General features: G+C 40.5%; 1 protein-coding gene across 1 annotated transcript; it reads right to left on the bottom strand.

The window, feature by feature from the left end:
• Positions 1-8210: 8210 nt before the first annotated feature.
• Positions 8211-17596, bottom strand: LOC138390058 (neuroblastoma breakpoint family member 6-like protein). Its single transcript, XM_069478877.1, has 5 exons — positions 17419-17596; positions 14060-14159; positions 12227-12462; positions 9025-9076; positions 8211-8256 (listed from the first exon to the last, which is right to left on the bottom strand). The coding sequence occupies exons 1-5, from the start codon at positions 17594-17596 to the stop codon at positions 8211-8213; spliced, it is 612 nt and encodes a 203-aa protein (XP_069334978.1).
• Between the last annotated feature and the right edge of the window lie 918 nt (positions 17597-18514).

Here is an 18514-nt window from a genome sequence, read left to right as displayed (position 1 = left end):
GGAATCATCAAAAATGGTTACAACCACACAGTTGCATTAGTGGAAACTACCAACACTGTGGGAGAGGCGGCATTTTACCTTTTGGGATATTTTCTGCTCAATGGTGAGACATTAGAACACGTTCCTGATGCCCAGGCCCCAGGTGTGTTCACTGTAGAGTCTCCTTCCCTTTGCCTGACAGCACAGTGTTGCAGGAATCAGCGGTAAACCCTGCAATCTGGCTGCAGATAAAGGGCTCAGCCAGAGTGGGGATTCAAAGAAAACCAAAAGACATGTCAGTTCCTGCCCCAAATAGACCCCAGATACTTCAGTTATTGACTGGAACCAAGTTTACCATATTCACAATACTGTACTAATCACTATAGATCACGGTGCACCATAAACTTAACTGACAGATGCTGCATTTTTTATGTATTTTTGACATGCAAGGATTTACAATATTTTGTTGAGTTGTTCTTGCATGGCTTGACAGGATGCTGTAGGAAACACAAACACCTATGTCCTATTCTTTCCAAAAATGTTTAGTTTGATCAGAATGCAGGACATTGATCCTCTTCAAAAATTAAACAACAGAAACAAAGAAATGGAGGAACTAAAGTGCAATTTAGAAACTTTAATTGGAATGTGGGGAAGCAGTTCAGTGTGACTCACCTCTCTCTCTCTCTCTCTCTCTCTATATATATATACACACACACACAATATACATATACACACACATATATATGCATCCATATCAGTACACGTACACATACACATATATAGATATGACATTTTCTAAGCAATTGGGGAATTTTCATTTAGACCATATATTAGATAATTTTATTATATTATGGTTATATAGGATAATGTCCTTAATCTCAGGAAATACATGGTGAAATATTTAGGGGTGAAGTGGTTGTTTTTTGGTCTGCATATACTAAAGAAATATGAATGTGTGTAGGTATGTGTAGACAGAAAAAAACTCAATGAAATGTTAATTGTTGGACTTAGATGAACAGTGTAGAGGCACTCATCATATTGTTTTTCAACTTTTCTGTAGGTTTGAAATGTTTCAAAGTAGTAATTGTGGAGGAAAATGTAAAACACGGAAGGCTATAAAGAGCTGGCTGAGTTCTGGGCTAAAAATTGGCTCTCTGGGCGTTTCCTCGCAGGAGAGGGTAACAGTCCTCAGTGCCACTCGCTGCTACAGGAAAACGTAGATCACTAGTCTCCTGTACAAATTCATATAAGGGAGCCCCTCCTTTCACTCAGCAAATAGGTGTCAGGTCTTCTTCGTCCCTCTTACATGAATCAGCCTTCTCACCTGGAAGTCTGGTGAGTTCGAGGCTACTTTCTATGTCTCAAAGCTTCAGAATAAGATGTCCCACTTTTATATTTGATTGTAAAAGACAAGCCAATAGGTATGAAGAATTTATTTCCTGGCAAAGAAATCCAAGGGAGTGTGAAATTATTTGAAACCTACCAGTCATATCTAGATATATTGTCTCTATCTGTGGATCCTACAGAAACCTTTAGGATGGAAATTTGGCCTACACTGATTTTTCCAGGTCATGAATGGACAGCAAACTCTGAAGATCATGCTTAGGTGGAGATTCTATCAATGTTTCCTTGGGTTGCCCAGAAGTGAACACGTGTGTGACTGCTGCCCTGCTTACAGATCTGTTTCCCTGCAGAGGCAGAACTTGTTGCCTGCCTTTTCCAGAATGTGGGACACAATGTGTTTTTTTGACACACTACCAAGTGCTAACACTTAATTTTGGAACAAAGTGGTGCACCCAAACTGGTTGGTATCTCTTTGTGGTATACATGCAGTGGACATATTAATGATCGAGTTTCCTGCTTTTAGCTGGAGAAAGAAAACGTTATAAATTTGATTTGTATGAAAAACAATAGGCAACAGAATGAGTACAAAATAAACTTTATTCTGAGAGGTGTCTAAAACCTCATCCTGCAAGGAAAATCGGCATATGCTGTAGAGCTGATGAACAGTCTGCAGGGGCACTATTCTGACTTATTCTCCTCCAGCTACCATAGACTCCAGTCGTACATAGGATGCAGCTGGGGAAGGAAAAGGGAGGGCCGGCCTTTCAAGATTATCTGTGAATCTTGGCATTGGGTCCCTTAGGAAGTTATCACCTTTGCAGGCTGAAGGGCTGTGATTTCTGCAATCAAACTATTCATTTGGAGTAAAAATCTGGAGTGGGTGTAAAATTTGGTTCTTAGAGGTGGAGCCCTCTTGTTTTTAGATTTGGATTTTCACTTGTTTTGTTGTTTTCATTTTTCTCATCAATTGGGGGAATGGTTTGTGACTAAGCTTTGTTGAAATTAGACAGGAACTTTTCATACTTCCAACATTAGTTGTTACCTGAAACAGAAAACAAAACAAAACAAAACCAACTGAACAAGAATCTTCTGCCAGATCTTGCTGTCACTTAACTGAGGCAGGAGTGAGAGCTAAGTGGTGATAGGGGCCAGGTGCAAACTGAGTGTGGCTAAGTGAGTAAGCTCGAGTGGTGAACTACAGTCTGGAAGGAGATAGTGGTACCAGCAGATTAGAAGGAAAGTTTCCTGAAATATACTGGCTGGCCTGCAAAGTAGGACACAGGGCCTCACCACCTCCTGATGCCAATAACCCTGCTCGAAGCTGCTACAGGTGAGTTAGCCAGGTCCCTACTACGTCCTCCTCAGCATCAGTTGACTCTCCACTCTGTTCTTCTGGAGAAAAATAAAGGTCTTTCACATGTCCCACATGCCTCAAACATGCACATTCAGAAACAGCTTGTTATAGGAAAGAAAAGATATTTTGCAGAGAAATCCCCCTTCTAAATCCATGCCCTATTCCTTTTAAATAGGAGGGTGGCACCAAAAGAAGAGCCGTAGAATGTGAAAGGCAGCAGGGCCCTCAAACCATCGAAGGACAGTTCCATTTCTGGCCACGAAGAGACAGTGGTATTAAGAGACTAAGGACTAGCTAAAGCCGTATGACCTGTAGGTGACAAGCCTGAGACTAGAATCCAGGCTTCAAACCTTTTCTACTACATCACAGAGTTTAGGGGAAGTTAGAGGGAAGACTTCAATCTGGAGGAAGCTAGTAGGCTCTAGAGAATATTGGGTCACCTTGGCTAGGACAGGAATAAGGTTTTACAGAAAGACTCTCATAAATGTTCTTCTAAAGAGATAAGGTAGGGTAGGGAGAAGAAATCATCAGAAAGAGAAAAAGGGAAATTAGCAAATAAAGAGCAAGGAGAAAACCTTGGGCTGATCCATTTATACCCATTGAAGACCAAAATTCTACAAAGTTAATTCCACATCAGGGTGCTCCTTAGGAGCATTTCTAGGAACATTTGCAGCAGATAAACTAATAAAGTTCTTAAATGAAAAGTGAAAAAGTATTAATTTCTCATTCCGAGGTGTTCCCCATCACCTAATTCTTTCCAAACTACCTATTAGGGAAACATTTTTTTTTTCTTTTTGTTTTCAGTATTTAATTCCAGTGTAGGGAAGGCAAATATAAATAAAAAAAGCTGTTCCCTAAAGTTTTAGATCTTATTGCTGTTATATTCTCATTAGGAGAATAAGACCTAAAAGCTCACTTTTGGGATTTTGCTTAATAAAAAGTCTGATTGACCAAAGGCAAAAATTTTCAAATTGCAATTCTAAACCGTTAGTGGCTTGTAAAATCAATACAGTGGACTGTTTACTACAACAGATTTTATTTAAATACTAAGTAGGGCCCATTTCATATAGTAGGGGATTGCGTGTGTGTGTGTGTGTGTGTGTGTGTGTGTGTATACGGGGTCACAGAGAGTTGTGTATTTCTTACTGCATCATATGGTCAAAAAAGTTTGAGAAACTCCGTTCTACACAGACAGTTTATAGGTTCAATCCATCCAATTCAATCCTACCTCTTTTTCTCATCTCTTTTTTCCATGCTATGCAAACAAGACATTGAGAGAGGAAGGCAAAGTCCACCAATGGCTGTTGTTAAGCCTTTTCTATGAAGTAGCTGCACATTTGGGACACTTCTATGCTGTGACCTGATATTCTATTAGATTGATAGTCCTCATCTCTAGCCACATGTTACAATCACCTGGGGATTTTTTTAAGACTACTAATGTCCCACACTCACCTGAAACCATGTAAATCAGAATCCTTACGTGTGAGTCCAGAAATTTGTGTTAGTTAAAAATCTTACTGGGTTCTTATCATATGATGGCATGATTTAAAGCTACTGAGTAGACTCGCCCTATTTCCTACCATTCTCCTTGTTTATATCTTCTACCACAGGCTTCTTTTCCATTAGACCTAAAGATTTTCGTCTTCCTTCTCAGTCTCAAGTAAATCATTCTCTTTCTCAATTGGACTTCCAAAACAAGGATTTTCCTCCATCTATCTATCTGGGTCTTTACAAAGTTGGCCTCTGGATTCCCTTTTCCCAAAGCAAATCACCACTAGAACTCCCTGAAGTCAAGTAGCTGGGCTTCTATACACCTGTACCTGTCAATCATGGGTAAATCTTTGTAGGCAGGATTGCTGGATGCTGTGGGATTGACATAAACTCCCAGGTACTTCCAGCTCTCTGAGCCACCAGGCAAAGTGACTCCAATAGTCTGAGGACATTACTACTTAGAAGGGTCCTTGAAAGCGAAAGCAAACCACAGGCATGAGAGGGCAAAAAGAATCCCAGGTGATGTTGGCTGATACCTAACAGAACTTGTACAGGGATGAATTTTGAGGTGGGCACTATACACAGAAGGAGCTCAGTAAATACAAAGTCTGAGGTTTAGGGGATAGGCTGAAGATATTTTGCAGGTTTATAAACATTTTTGCCAGTTAAAAGATATTTTTGTTTTGTTTTGGTTTTTCTCTTCCATAGTAAGAGATGGGCATAATAAACTGACTATGATATTATAATTCGAATACAATAAATTTGCATTTTTCCAAGACCAACATCAACTATACTTATTTCAATTTTTTAGTGCTTTATTTTCATCAGCTTGAAAATTGGGATTTTTGTTTCTTTTTTGGCTCATGGCACTTTTTGGTCTCTGTACTTCCTCAAAGACCACTGACTTAGAAACTAAGGGATGTATGCTTATTCTTTCAGCACTCTAGGGGAAATTTTATCTAATCTTGGCAAATTTTACTCAATTAAAATAATTAATTGTTCTCTTAAATCTTTTCAATCTTTTAAGTTTGTTCTTCTCTTCTCCAGCTTGCAATAGTGGAGTGTGGTTTGGACCTAAATGTTGGATTTCCCAGAGCCACTCATCCCTGGGGCCTGGTAGTCTGGGGGCCTATAAGGGGGACACCTAGGAAGCAGCCCTATCTGAACTGAGAATATGAGAATTGTTGGTCATGAGGCTTTCGGCAGCTCTAGCCTCCCCATCCTCTTTTGTTTCTATAGCTGGGTGTGGCAAGAGAAGGGAGCCATCTGAGAGTGACCTCACCTTGTGGGCTTTCACCACTTACCTTTGGAAGTATGATTCAGGCAAGCAGGAAGTCTCTGGTATTCTTCCCAGAGGACTCTGTTTTCATTATACAGCTGGGCAATGGAATCTAGGATCTGCCTGTAGAGGTTGGAGTTGCATCCTGTTCCAGGAAATAATTACCACTTAGGCAAGTTACACATGTTAGCTTAAGAGAATGCTTTATGTCCTTCCTTTCTTAGTCTAGGAAAAAAAATTGTGAGGACTTAAGGGCTGGGACTTCAGTGTGATGGGGCAGAAGCTTAATTTTCTGCCAGCACACTCACACATACATTGTCATACCCCATGGCTGCAATATGAAAAGTCTTTTCCCATTAAATAACTGCTGCTTTGGTGTAGGAAGGGACTTGGTCACTGTTCTTCGGGTCCAGCATGGTGTTATGGAATGATGCCCTCTGTGTGAGAGCAATCTAAGGGGGTGAGGAGAACCACCTTGGGGACCAGGAAGAGTAACGAAGACATGGGGAGGCAGATGAAGATGGCAGCAGAGGAGACCCTCACTCTGCTGAATGAGGAGCTCAGAAACATGGGTTTTATTGAATGACAATCACATAAGAAGCAGACAGACAGCAGACAATTTACAGCAGCAGACAGTACACAGCATAGGAATCACAAAAGTGGTCTTTTACGTCGGATGGCTCTCAGATGGAGGCATAGCTTAGGCTTGGGGCAAGTCTCTATCTAAGCCTATTTAGTCACCTATAAAATCTATGCCTATTTATTCACCTATAAAATAGGAATAATAGTATCAGCCCTACCTCCCTAGTTGGGCCATTTGTGATAAATAAATGAAATAAAGTATATCAAAGTACTTGAAATCTGTAAAGTTCTGTCCTGGTGACATGCCCTTAGAAAGATACATGTTGCCAGAAGCAGGCCAACTTGGGCCTCCCCTACCATTTCTTTGGTCAAAGATGCTGAAATGATATTCCAACTTTTCTCGCAAGCAGTCATTGATGAAAAGAGTTTCCCTCAGGTGCTGCTGTAGGTTCTGGATCTCATCTTCTGCAGTCATTCCACCAGGACATGGAATAAGATAGGAAATAAAGAATCCTTGTCACTAATTGGGTAGCCAGGGGCCTCTCATCATCAAGATATCTGGCTTTCATCATTCTTCTGCCAACTTGATCCTCTCATCAGAGAACACCATGCAACTTCCTTTAAGAGCTCCTAGGCTTTCTAACAAAGTATGGCCAAGTGCTAAGCAAACTCCACAGGGCTGCCTCCCACACAGGGATACCGGAAGTGTAAGGGAAGTTGACAGGAGGTGGGAAAACACTGAAGACCTCCATGCAGGGCTTGTCTAGCACTGGGAAAGGTGTGGCAATCTCCCTGGGATGACTTGCAGGTACTAGAGAATATCTTCCTCTCTGCTAAATACCTCTCCCAAACATCCTGAATAGATTATGAAGATCTTCATCTGCATCTCAGGGTGAAATTGGAAACAGAAATGAGGATGCCTTTGTAAGAGAATGATTTTGTAATAAAAGGCACATACTTATAATCACCACTGGCAAAAAGAGGTAGAAAGACAAACCTAACATGGTTTATATTACTACAAAAAAACTCACTTGAATTATTAAATAATATAGTCTTTTTCTTGCCTAGAAGAGGATATAAGATATATAGTCCCCTAACAAAATCCAAACTTTTGTCCCCAAAGGAAAGTCAAACAGTCAGGTAAGGGAAAGGAGATAAAGGTTAAGGTTTTAATCTATACACATGCCAATGAGGCCACTACCCCAAGGGGCCCTTACATACCTGAGGAAGCCGCACTGGCTTCCTTGCAATTATTTTGGGAAGCGGGAATGCTAGTGGTATTGCTATTAGATTCAGCTTTTTCTACAGCAGATATCCTTGTTGTTGGTTTAGACTGGCTTATGCCCCCAAAAATCTTTCGTGCTACACAAAGGATGGGAACCCTGGCCATTTGCCCAAGGGTTGCCAAGCTCAGAGTCTTGTCTTTAGTGAAATCACCTTATGTTCTGGTACTCAGCTGTACCTTATAGGGAGGCAAGCACTCAAGAGGAGATGGAGACTGGAACTTGAAATCCAGGGGCCATGACTATTGCACTTCCAAAAATATGCTCAAGACTGCTAACATTCTTGGACAGCTAGAAAAGCTTAGAGAGACTGTTCAGGAACTATAATTATCAAGAACATTTCAGGAAAGATAAGATGTCCCATCTTAAAGAAAGAAGTCTGTTAGATGGATTCTGTACATGTGCTGCAGTGGTGGCAGAGAGTTTGCCATGATCCCGCTACTCTCTGCACTATGACCTGCCTTGAGCCCATCAGCTTGGCATATGCCAGTGGGGGCCAGAGTGACTGAGGTGAGGTGTAGACCAGGAACAATGCAAATTACCTGACTCACTAGGGTCCTACACTTGAGACTTGATCCCTGCCTAAACATCTTTCCAAGGTGACTCTTTAGGGCCTGCCTACAGAGATGGTATCTTCCACGGTAGTGGTGAGCATGTAGAATGTAGAAACTACTAGAAGGTTTTTGGAGATTATTTTTTTTTTAATAAGGGGAGAACTCACTGGCTACATCCAGAGCAGAGGTGGCTTCCCGTGCATCAAACAGGAAAGTGTTGCTGCTGGGAGGCTGATAAGAATCATGGCAGCTAAAGCAAGTCAAATACCGTTCATCTAGTGAGTCCTTCAGCTCCGCCTCCTGCACATCCCTGCTGAGGCTGTTGGGGTAGGCAAGACATGGGATTAAACTAAGGCAACCTGGAACTGCAGCTTCATAGCTGGTCCTGATCTGAAGCTCATGGAAGAGGCACCAAAAACCAAACGGACCATCTTACTGGAGAGGAAGCATAACAATTCACCTCTGACTGGGAGTATAGTGTGCTTAAGAGTTGGAGTAGAAGAGGGAGCAGCAGGTGCTCAGTGTGCTGACCTCATGGCACATGGATGAAGAAGTATACTCAACAACTACTCTAAAATACACTTACGACACACAGAATACTCAGAGACCTACAATATCGGCTTCAAAATGCTGTGTATAAATTTTATTTACTATTATATGAAGTGGTCCATTGAATACTGGCTTTCAAGACAATGTAACCTCCCAGGGCTTTTGCAACTTTTTAGATCCCTCTCTCTAAGTATTTGATATTTTAAAATGTATTTTTCAAGGTAATTTTTCTGGCTAGGAAACATCTGCCAACATACTTCAGGATAACTGTGCAGAAACCAGATAGGGATCTCACTTTGGTTTTTAACCATATAGGTTTTTAAGATACAGAAACCAGGGGTCTCTGGTTAATTTACCTTTAGGTTGACTGACTAGTTAACTAAACTTGAGGAATTACTAGAAAATGAAAACTAACACAAGAACTGCAAAAAGAACAGACAACCATTTTTAAAAGGACACATCCTTGTATAATGAATGAACAAAATAGGTATAATCAGCAGTTTCTGTTTTTCCCTAGATCTGGGACCTTTGACCTCTTGATCATTTGTTTCTGGAATCCTCTTTAGATTTCATTATTCCATTATCAGTCCCTGCAGCATTCAGAGTTACCTGGGGACCAGTAGCTCTTGTGTGTCTTCATCTGTCTTACCATTATGATTTTCTGCAAACCAAAAACAGAAAGAGTTCGTCAGAAATTAGACAGGTTCCATTTCACACAGTGCAAACCTGGGGCCTATATTATCAGGGACATAACACTCTACATGTACGTTCAGAATGTTATGAGAGAATTATTCCAGGAAGTCTCAGGTTCTTTAGAGAAGTGGCCTGGCAGGCTTTCCTGAGCCCACTGGACAGGATGTTCCTGATGCAGTGAGTCATCACCATGACATCTGCTACCTGGATCAGGGCAAAAAGTTTAAAATGTCTTTTGTTCCTCAGCTCCCAGGATCCTTGCCTGACTGCCTTCTGGGCCTCTCCAGCTGTAAGCTTCACACCTGCCACAGGCTGGTTGCTAGACCATGACTGTGTCCAATTACTGCTCTCACACAGAACCTACTCCAGCCTTTGAAGAGAGGATGAATAACCCTGTCCTACTTCTGCTCCAAAACTGGAGGACTACCCAGGCACCTACAAGTCTGTCCCTGTTGTACGTCCTCAGATGTTCTCAGGGGGTAATTCTTTCTATGAAAAGTGTTCCAGTATAAATCGACTTTTACAATGCCAGTTTCTACTACATTCAGTGCTTAAACTAACCCCCAAAGAGAAATACACTCCTGAACATTACTGTACAACAACTATGGAATTAAGACTGGCCCACTTTATAAATGAGGAAACAGAAATTCAAGAAGGATCAGTCATGTGCACAAAGTTAGTGAATACAGTGCTGCTCTTAAAGCCTAGGTAATTCTGATTCTCAGTTCAGGGCTCTTTCCATTATAACAAGCTGCTTCCTATCATACTCTCCTTTCTCCCTACTCAGATTGAATGGAGACTTCTGCTTCTGGCCAAAGTGGAGTGATAGATTTGTCTTCCCACTTTAAACAACTAAAACACTGGAAAAAGTATTTTAATAGCTTTTGACATTGGATAGTATGCAACGTGCAGTGATTCCTGCAAAAAAAGAAAACAAAGGAGGTGAGCCCTATTTACCACCTGAGATTTCTAAACTGCAGAGCAGGGAGGAGCCTGCTGGTAAGTTCAAAGAAGTCAAGTTGGCTAGACATCAGGACAGAATACTAGAGAGGAGATTGCTGCACAGAGAAAATGCCTTGAACATCTGTCTTCAATCTTCAGCTAAGTACTGATTAATACGTGTGTGAGGAAATTATGCAAAACATGGGAAGAACTTACCAGAAGGAATAATCTCTGGAGATTATACTGAGCTTGCAACAGCTGATGTTTCCACCAGTTAGAGTAAAAAACCTTTTAGTAAAGGGGACATTGGTCCCAAAAGCATTGCCCTGGAATGTAAACTATGGACTTTGGGTGATAATGACCTGTCAATTTAAGTTCATCAATTGTAACAAATGTATGTACCATGCTGGTGGGAGATTTTGATAGTGGGGGAGGCTATCTATGTGTGGTGACAGGGAGATATAAGGTAACTTTCTGTACTTCCTGTTCAATTTTTTTGTGAATCTAAAACTGCTCTAAAAAATAAGGTCTATTTTTTTTTAAAGAATATTGTCTCTGTAATGGGCAAAAATTAGCCATAGACTAATAACTGCTCTTGTCCTGCTTAAAAAAAAATGTTAAAACCAGCTTGAGGCCGGGTGCGGTGGCTCACGCCTGTAATCCTAGCACTCTGGGAGGCCGAGGAGGGTGGATCGCTAGAGGTCAGGAGTTCAAAACCAGCCTGAGCAAGAGCGAGACCCCGTCTCTACTAAAAAATAGAAAGAAATTATCTGGCCAACTAAAAATATATACATAGAAAAAATTAGCTGGGCATGGTGGCACATGCCTGTAGTCCCAGCTACTCAGGAGGCTGAGGCAGTAGGATTGCTTAAGCCCAGGAGTTCGAGGTTGCTGTGAGCTGGGCTGACACCATAGTACTCACTCTAGCCCATGCAACAGAGAGAGACTCTTGTCAAAACAAAACAAAACAAAACAAAACCACAGCTTGAAGAGAAACAAATTATTTTTAAGTAACTTTATTGTATACCAAAACAAAGCTAGACATATTTTAAAATATACAAAATGCAAAAAAATCCAACACTCAACAGGTTATAATTCACAATGTCTGGCACCAAATAATGCTAGGCTTATGATGAAGCAGAAAAATATGATCCATGATGAGAAGGGGAAAAAAAATCAATCCATTTAAACTGACTTAGAAAAGACACAGATGACAGAATTTGTAGACAAAGATATTGAAACAATTATTATAACTACATTCCTTGTGTTAAAGAAGGTAGAGGAAAATATTAGATGAAAAGGAGATACATGGAAGACTTTAAAAAGACCAAAATTAAACTTAAATAGATGAAAAAATGTCTGGGATGAAAAATATATGGAATGGGATTACCAGCACATTAGATACTGCCAAAGAAAAATTAATGAATTTGAAGACATAGAAATAGAAACTATTCAAAATGAAACATAGAAAAAAGGATAAATGAAAATGAACAGAGCATCATTCAGCTGTGGGAAAATTTCCAAAGACCTTATAAATAATAAATGTAATTGGAGTATTTAAGGGAGAGGAGAGAGAGAAATAACAGAAAAAAGATACATATGTGCCATTATATTTTCAAATTTGACAAGAACTATAAACTTACAGATGCAACAAACTCAACCAAGTAAAATAATATGTAGAATAAATAGGAAAACTACCCAAAGTCTCATCAAATCAAATTGCTTAAAACCAGTGACGAATAGAAAATCTCAAAAGCAGCCAGAGAAAAAAGACATATTATGTACAGAGGAACAAAAATAAGAATTATGACAGACTTCTTGTTGAAAACAATGTATGTAGAAGATAGTGGAATAGCACCTTTAAAGTATTTTTAAAAAGCAAAAACAAAACTGTCAACCTAGAATCCTTCATCCAGTGAAAATATCTTCTAGAAATGAAGGTGAGTTCTTTTTATGCTCATCAAGATGAAGCAAGCCAACAATACTCTCTCTTGATGATTAAAACTAAGTACTCTAGAAAGAATGTTAAAACTAATTACCTAAGAGCTCCGAAAAGAAAATAGCATGCAGATTAAGGATTATAATCAAAACTAATATAATAATCTACACTGAGGATAACTTCACATTTTTTTCTCCCTCCTTTGGGGGACTTGGGAGGAACCTGAAGTCAACTTACTGCTTGAGAGTTTGCTGGCAAGACTCTCTGTCAGCTGGCTTCCTAGGGCCAGTTGTTCACAGAGTCTCTGTCCCTGGTAGTGGGCAATGTCAGTGTTCCTGAGGAGGCTCTCAAAAGACTTGACTGTGTTCTTCACATGCTGGGTGAAAAGGTAGCAGAAACTTCTCCCTTCCTGTATCTTCTGCCGTAAGTTGGTCAGTTCTTGGGCTTGAGCCTGAATTAGGGGATCATATTTCCTAAGGTGGAAAATGAGAGTAAAATTTAAGAGTGAACGCAGTGAATGGAAGCTTATAGGAATTTCAGCAGAGACATCTCCTAAAATGCCGCTAAGGAACTTCCCAAATTGGATTCTTGTGCAAGTTGTGTGACTTGGCTGTGGCAGAGGGAATGAGAAAATAGCCTTGGGTTGTTTTTTTTTTTTTTTTTCTAACTTTGCTTTGAAAAGATGCCCCTTTAGTTCCTCGCTTTAGCTCAAATCCATTTCCTTATAATATACATCAAATATTACGCAGAAAATGGCCAAAAAAGCCAGGTACAGAAGTGTGGAACAGGTGCATCTGTGTTAATTGAAAGGTAAAAAGAACAGTGAAAGGGTCAAAAAAGATATCATTCTTTTGAATGACATGAAGATAAGCCATAATTGGTAAGGAGACAATTTAGAGTAAATAAAGTTCTGAGCAACAGTTGCATTACTATATATGGGATTTCATTGTTTTCTAATTATCGTATAAATATTTCTCTTGAGTTCCAGTATAGAATGTAAGCTCTGTGAGGCTAACAACAGTATAAGTAATACCCAACTTACAACACTCAGTAGAGTGTACATGTATAAGTAGGCATTCAGGTAAAGCTTAGAACCACGTAATCCTAAAGATGGTCTAAACATTTACAGTCATCTGCTCCATCTTCTAACAGAGGGAATGGCCTAAAAAACAACAAAAATATTTTCTGTCTCTTTAAAACATCCCCCACTCTCTTTGAGAACTAAAGCCTGCATTCTTGCCTCAGGCAGGTAGTTGGGAGGGGCCTGGGGAATCAGTGATCCCAGGCCCTGGTGCCAGCCTCCCAGGTGGGCAGCTGGCAGAGGTCACAGCTTTGTTTTTGGCAGAGATGAGACAATTAGAATAGTTAACCACCATAGCCTAGAACTGAGGGGCACTCCCTTTAAAAGCTCTGTATTTCTGTTAATGTGTAGGAAATTTGGATTTTGAGATGGGAAGGTCTACCATTTTTCCTCCTTTGCCAGCGAAATAATAAATTTCTCGTTCCTACTCAAATAGTTTGTTCTTGTTCTTCTGATGTGGCCTCAAGGCCAAGTGCTGAGCTTTTGATAACAATCTGATGCTTGAATCACCTCCCTACTGTCCTACTAAGTAGTTATTTACAGATTGTCTTTCAAACTCTAATTCCTAGAGTTCCTAGACAGAGTCATGGGAAGCAAAGGCAGATACTGGGGAGAAGAAACAGGGGCTTCAGACCTATGCCCCCTTCAATCAAATATCTCTGCTTTAATGAGTTTTATACATTTGAGCGTCTAAGATTTCACTTCAAGAAAGGATTAAAAAACGTTTGAATGTCATAATCTACCCCGTGTCTGAAACCCTTTAAGGATGGGCAATGCTGGTCCTGAGTAATTAATAATTCATTTTCCAGCCAACAGCTGCTCAGTTATCTATCTGCTTAATAGCCCTGCCAATTAATACTCCATATAGTATGATACTTTGAAAAAAAGTTGAAAGAAGAAATATTTTTATCATTAAGGGCACTTTGGACAGCCCTGACTGTTACATTTCAAACAGAATTTGCACACTTCCTACACAGGCACGTCCTTACCCGAGCCTTGCAGCTGGTCTCTTCTCCACCAGCTCTCTTTCCTTGTACTGCAGCTCCTCCTCCAGCACGGATTCAATGAGGTCTTTGTACTCTTCACACTCTGAGAAAAGATAGACACACCTGCCTCAGTGGCAAGCTGGTCCTGCTGCTGTGCTCACTCCCCCTATCCAGGGGAGGAGGCAGGGTCCATCCCAGGAACAAAAGAAATCACAGTACTAGGCTCTACACTGAAATTTCTGGTCCTGCTGCTGTGCTCACTCCCCCCTATCCAGGGGAGGAGGCAGGGTCCATCCCAGGAACAAAAGAAATCACAGTACTAGGCTCTACACTGAAATTTCCACATCTTTATTCCCTAGTCTCTCAACTAGTCTCCATTTTATCAATAAGCGGAGAAAAGCTCATAAGCAGATAAAATAACTTGACAAGATGATTCAACTGGAATGAGGCACAGTCAGAATTCACATCCCCTGAGGTCTAACTCCAGATCTTAGGTCACTTTATCAAGGCCTTGCAGACTCTTAACATTAACATGGGACATGAAACAGTGATTTCTTGTGTGTTTGGGTGGACACTAGGACTGTAGAATTGATGGTTCTCCTGTGTTGAGAGTTTCAATAATCCCCAAATATTTCAAAGATTTAAAAATTGACCTGGATACAATTGTGTAAGAAATGAATATGAGGGAAAAAGGTCTAAAAGACGCATACCCAAATACTAACAGATGTTGCGTTAAGATAGAGGAAGAACCAATGTACAGTGTTCGCCATGGCACTGTTTTAGTAGATTTTCGAGAATTATCATCATGTGATCATCACCATTATCTGAAGAAGTAGGTACTCTGTTACCATTACAGATGAGGCAACTGAGGCACACAGATGATAAAAAAAAGTTAGATTTGAACCAGAAAGTGTATACCCAGGCCCTAGTGTACAAGTATTTTGTTTGTTTTTGTTTTGTTTTGTTTTGTTTTTTTGATACAGGGTCTTGCTCTGTCGCCAGGGCTAGAGTGCAGTAACCCATTCATAGCTTACTACAACTCAAACTCCCAGGCTCAAGCAATCCTCCTGTCTCCTGTCTTGGCCTCCCAAGTAGCTGGGAATATAGGCACACATCATGTTACATGCTTTTTAATCACTGCACTATATTACCTTTATACTAAGGTCTTGGGTGATATCTTCTTCTCCAGCTTGAAAAAATTTTGTCTTACAATTATATTATGATTATAATGAATGTTTAAAAACCCTTAAGTTTTCTACACCCTTGTTTTTACTTCTTTAACAAGTAGGCTTTAATTTTTACTTTTCTGTCTATGAGAGTAAGTTGGATAGCAAATTGTGCCTCCCCATTGATTTATTGAAAAATAATTATAGAAATTGGAAAGCAAACTCAACTTCAATGTTAGCAAGGATCTTCCTCTAATATTGCTGATCTTGTGCCCTTGATCCCATGTTTCCTTCAGTCATTACATCTCCCCTCTCCCAACCAATTTTTAACAGGTTTGGGATTTTCCAGTGAATTTCCAAGTGTGGAAGCTGACTATGGAGAGGGAAGGGCCGGCCCCCCACACTGGCTTGGCCTGCTACTGAGACTGGCAGAATCCTCCAGTTGGCCTTGTTCTCATTTTGGCCATATGTCTCATAACCCAGATGCTGGAGGTCCACCTGGAGTTGCTTGCTATCTGCAAAATTTATATTCAGTGAGAGACAGAAATGGTGTTATAGTGTCTTCAATTTTCCTGGAAACACCTTCAAGCTAACCAGAGTGTAAGGAATGGCTTCTTTGAACTTCTGTGGGAAAACAGTCTTGCTCCAGGTCTCAAGGCTTCCCTCTGTCTCCAGATATCTGTGACTCCACTGGGAACAGATAGATTTAAACTCTTTAAGCTGGTAGTGTCAACGGAAAGAAGCCAAACTCTGTAAAATAATTTAAAGATGTTTATTCTGAGCTAAATTTGAGGACCATGGCCTGGAATTATGCCCAAGAAGCCTTGAGCAAGTGAACTCTCTCTGGCTGGGTTACAGTTTGGTTTTACACATTTCAGGGAGACAGGGATTACACGTAAAGTCATAAATCAATACATGGAAGGTGTACATTGTGGTTTGGCCCCAAAAGGTGGGACATCTCAAAGGCAGGGGTGCCTTACAGGTTATAAACAGGTTTAAAGATTCTTTGATTTGTAATTGGTTTAAAAAGTGAAGCTTGTCTAAAGGCTGGGAATGTTTTAAGTTAAGGAAGTCTGTTAATCAGATACAAGCTGCTGGTCATATATCCAGACTCAAGTGATTTGTTATGTAAATTGAGGATCTGCAGGTTTGTCTTGCATAACCTGAGGCCTGTTAATGAGTTACAAAGGATATCTACAAGAAGGGAGGGAGGTATGATGAGGCATGCCTGACCTCCCTTCTCATGGCCAATAACTCAGTTTTAGGGTATCCCCTTAGCCAAAGAGGATCCATTCAGTCATCTGGGGGTGGGGCTTAAGATTTTATTTCAGTTCACAGTAGAATAGTCACTGAAAGCTCGGCGCTTGTCCACTCGGCCACATCAGAAGAACAAGAACAAGAACAAATGGTTTGAGGAGAAGGAAAAAGAAGTTTATTACTTCACTGGCAAAGGAGGAAAAAATGGTAGACCTTATCTCAAAATCCAAATTTCCTACACATTAGCAGAAATACAGAGCTTTTAAATGGAGTGCCCCTCAGTTCTAGGCTATGGTGGTTAACTATTCTAATTGTCCCATCTCTGCCAAAGACAAAGCCTGTGACCTCTGCCAGCTGCCTACCTGAGAGGCTGGCACCAGGGCCTGGGATGATTCCCCAGCCTCTCCTGACCATCTGCCTGAGGCAGGAATGCAGGCTGTAGTTCTCCAAAAGAGTGGGGGAAGTTTTAAAGAGACAGAAAATATTTTTGCCATTTTTCCCCCCCAGGTCATTCCCTCTGTTACAGGATGTACTATTACTTCTTTCTCCCCTAGTGCTGTTGGCACAGTGTTTTGCAAATGGGTGCTGAATAAAAGTCTGAGTTGAATTCTCAGATATTTAAGCCAACAATGATGTTATATGTTTATAGAAGCTGACTCACATTCCTGAGAGAGAAAAGAGTTTAGTGCCTAAACCAAGATTTTAGTCTCCATTCCTCTCTGGACTCTCCCTGCAAACTTTATTCTTTTGTGCCTCAGTTATTCATCCTCTGCAAATTAAGAGTGAAATACCCATTTCTACTTTTGGGGGGGTATAGTCAGGATAAAATTAATTTTGATGAAGAAGAGAGAAGACTAAAGTCTGGAGAGTGTTCTGTTTCTCAGAGGAAAGATGGATGATTGTTGATCACTTTGGTGACCATGACCCTGTAGGACTTACTGTGTTTCTGCAGGTGGTTGGCCAGGCAGTAAGCCATAGCTGTGGATGTGAGGTATTTCTCTGTGAGATCTCGGAATTTCTGTTTGCTTTCTTCCAGCTGGGAGCGCAAGTATCGATTGGTTTCCAGGGCACTCATTTCTGCCCTCTGACCAGAAAAAGTGGTGAGAGGTACTGCCATGCTGAAGCTTGTGGTAGAAGTAGAGCCAGAATCTGGGGAGAAGAAATCCAAACAAATGATAAATTAAAAACAAGTGAAGATAGTTGCACTACCTGGGTAGATTACTAAAAATCAATGAACTCTTTGATTGTAATTGGTGAATTTTATAGTATGTCAATTATACCTTACTCTTTTCATTAAAAAAAGGATTTAAACAGGTCTCAAGAATGCAGATTTGATTCATAACTTACTTTTGGGGTAAACCTTGTCAACATTCCACAACTCTGAGAATCCTTAACTACAAAAATAAGGCACAAGATGCCTAAGCTCAGAGTCTAAGGTACTGCCTGTAGCTTAGGCTCTGATAGGAATGCCAGAGGTAGGACCCAGGGTGCCAGGTAATGGTCTGGAGTCACAATAACAGAATTAGAAGCAGGGGGTGGGGGGAGGGGGTGTCATGGAATCTTAGGAATTCCTGCCTTCTAGCTGCCTAGGCCATGAGGAAACACATGGCCACCTGGTTTCTTCCATAGGTCGCCACCAATGGAGACCACTGCCTCAGCAGTCATTCTCAGTATTTGTGTACCCTTGTGACAATAACACAGACCTATCTCTTTCTAAAATTTGAGAACATTTTCATTGTTTACTATTGCAAGTACATAGAAAACATCAGGGAATCAATATTTTCCCAAATTCTTTCATTGTCTTAAGGGCTATAATGAAGTCATTTGTTCCCTATTAAAAATGTAAAACTTTTAGGTAGTCTTGTTGTTCTTTGGTTCTTCAATTTTTCCACACTATTTTAATATTATAAGAAAATATTATAAGTGGGTGGCCCATGCCTATAATCCCACACTTTGGGAGGCCGAAGCAAGAGGATCTCTTGAGACCAGGAGTTCAAGATCGGTCTAGGCAACATAGAGAGCCCTGTCTCTGTGA

Source organism: Eulemur rufifrons, chromosome 8, assembly GCF_041146395.1.
Source record: "Eulemur rufifrons isolate Redbay chromosome 8, OSU_ERuf_1, whole genome shotgun sequence".
Taxonomy (NCBI): domain Eukaryota; kingdom Metazoa; phylum Chordata; class Mammalia; order Primates; family Lemuridae; genus Eulemur; species Eulemur rufifrons.
This window is presented reverse-complemented; position numbering and strand designations above follow the sequence as displayed.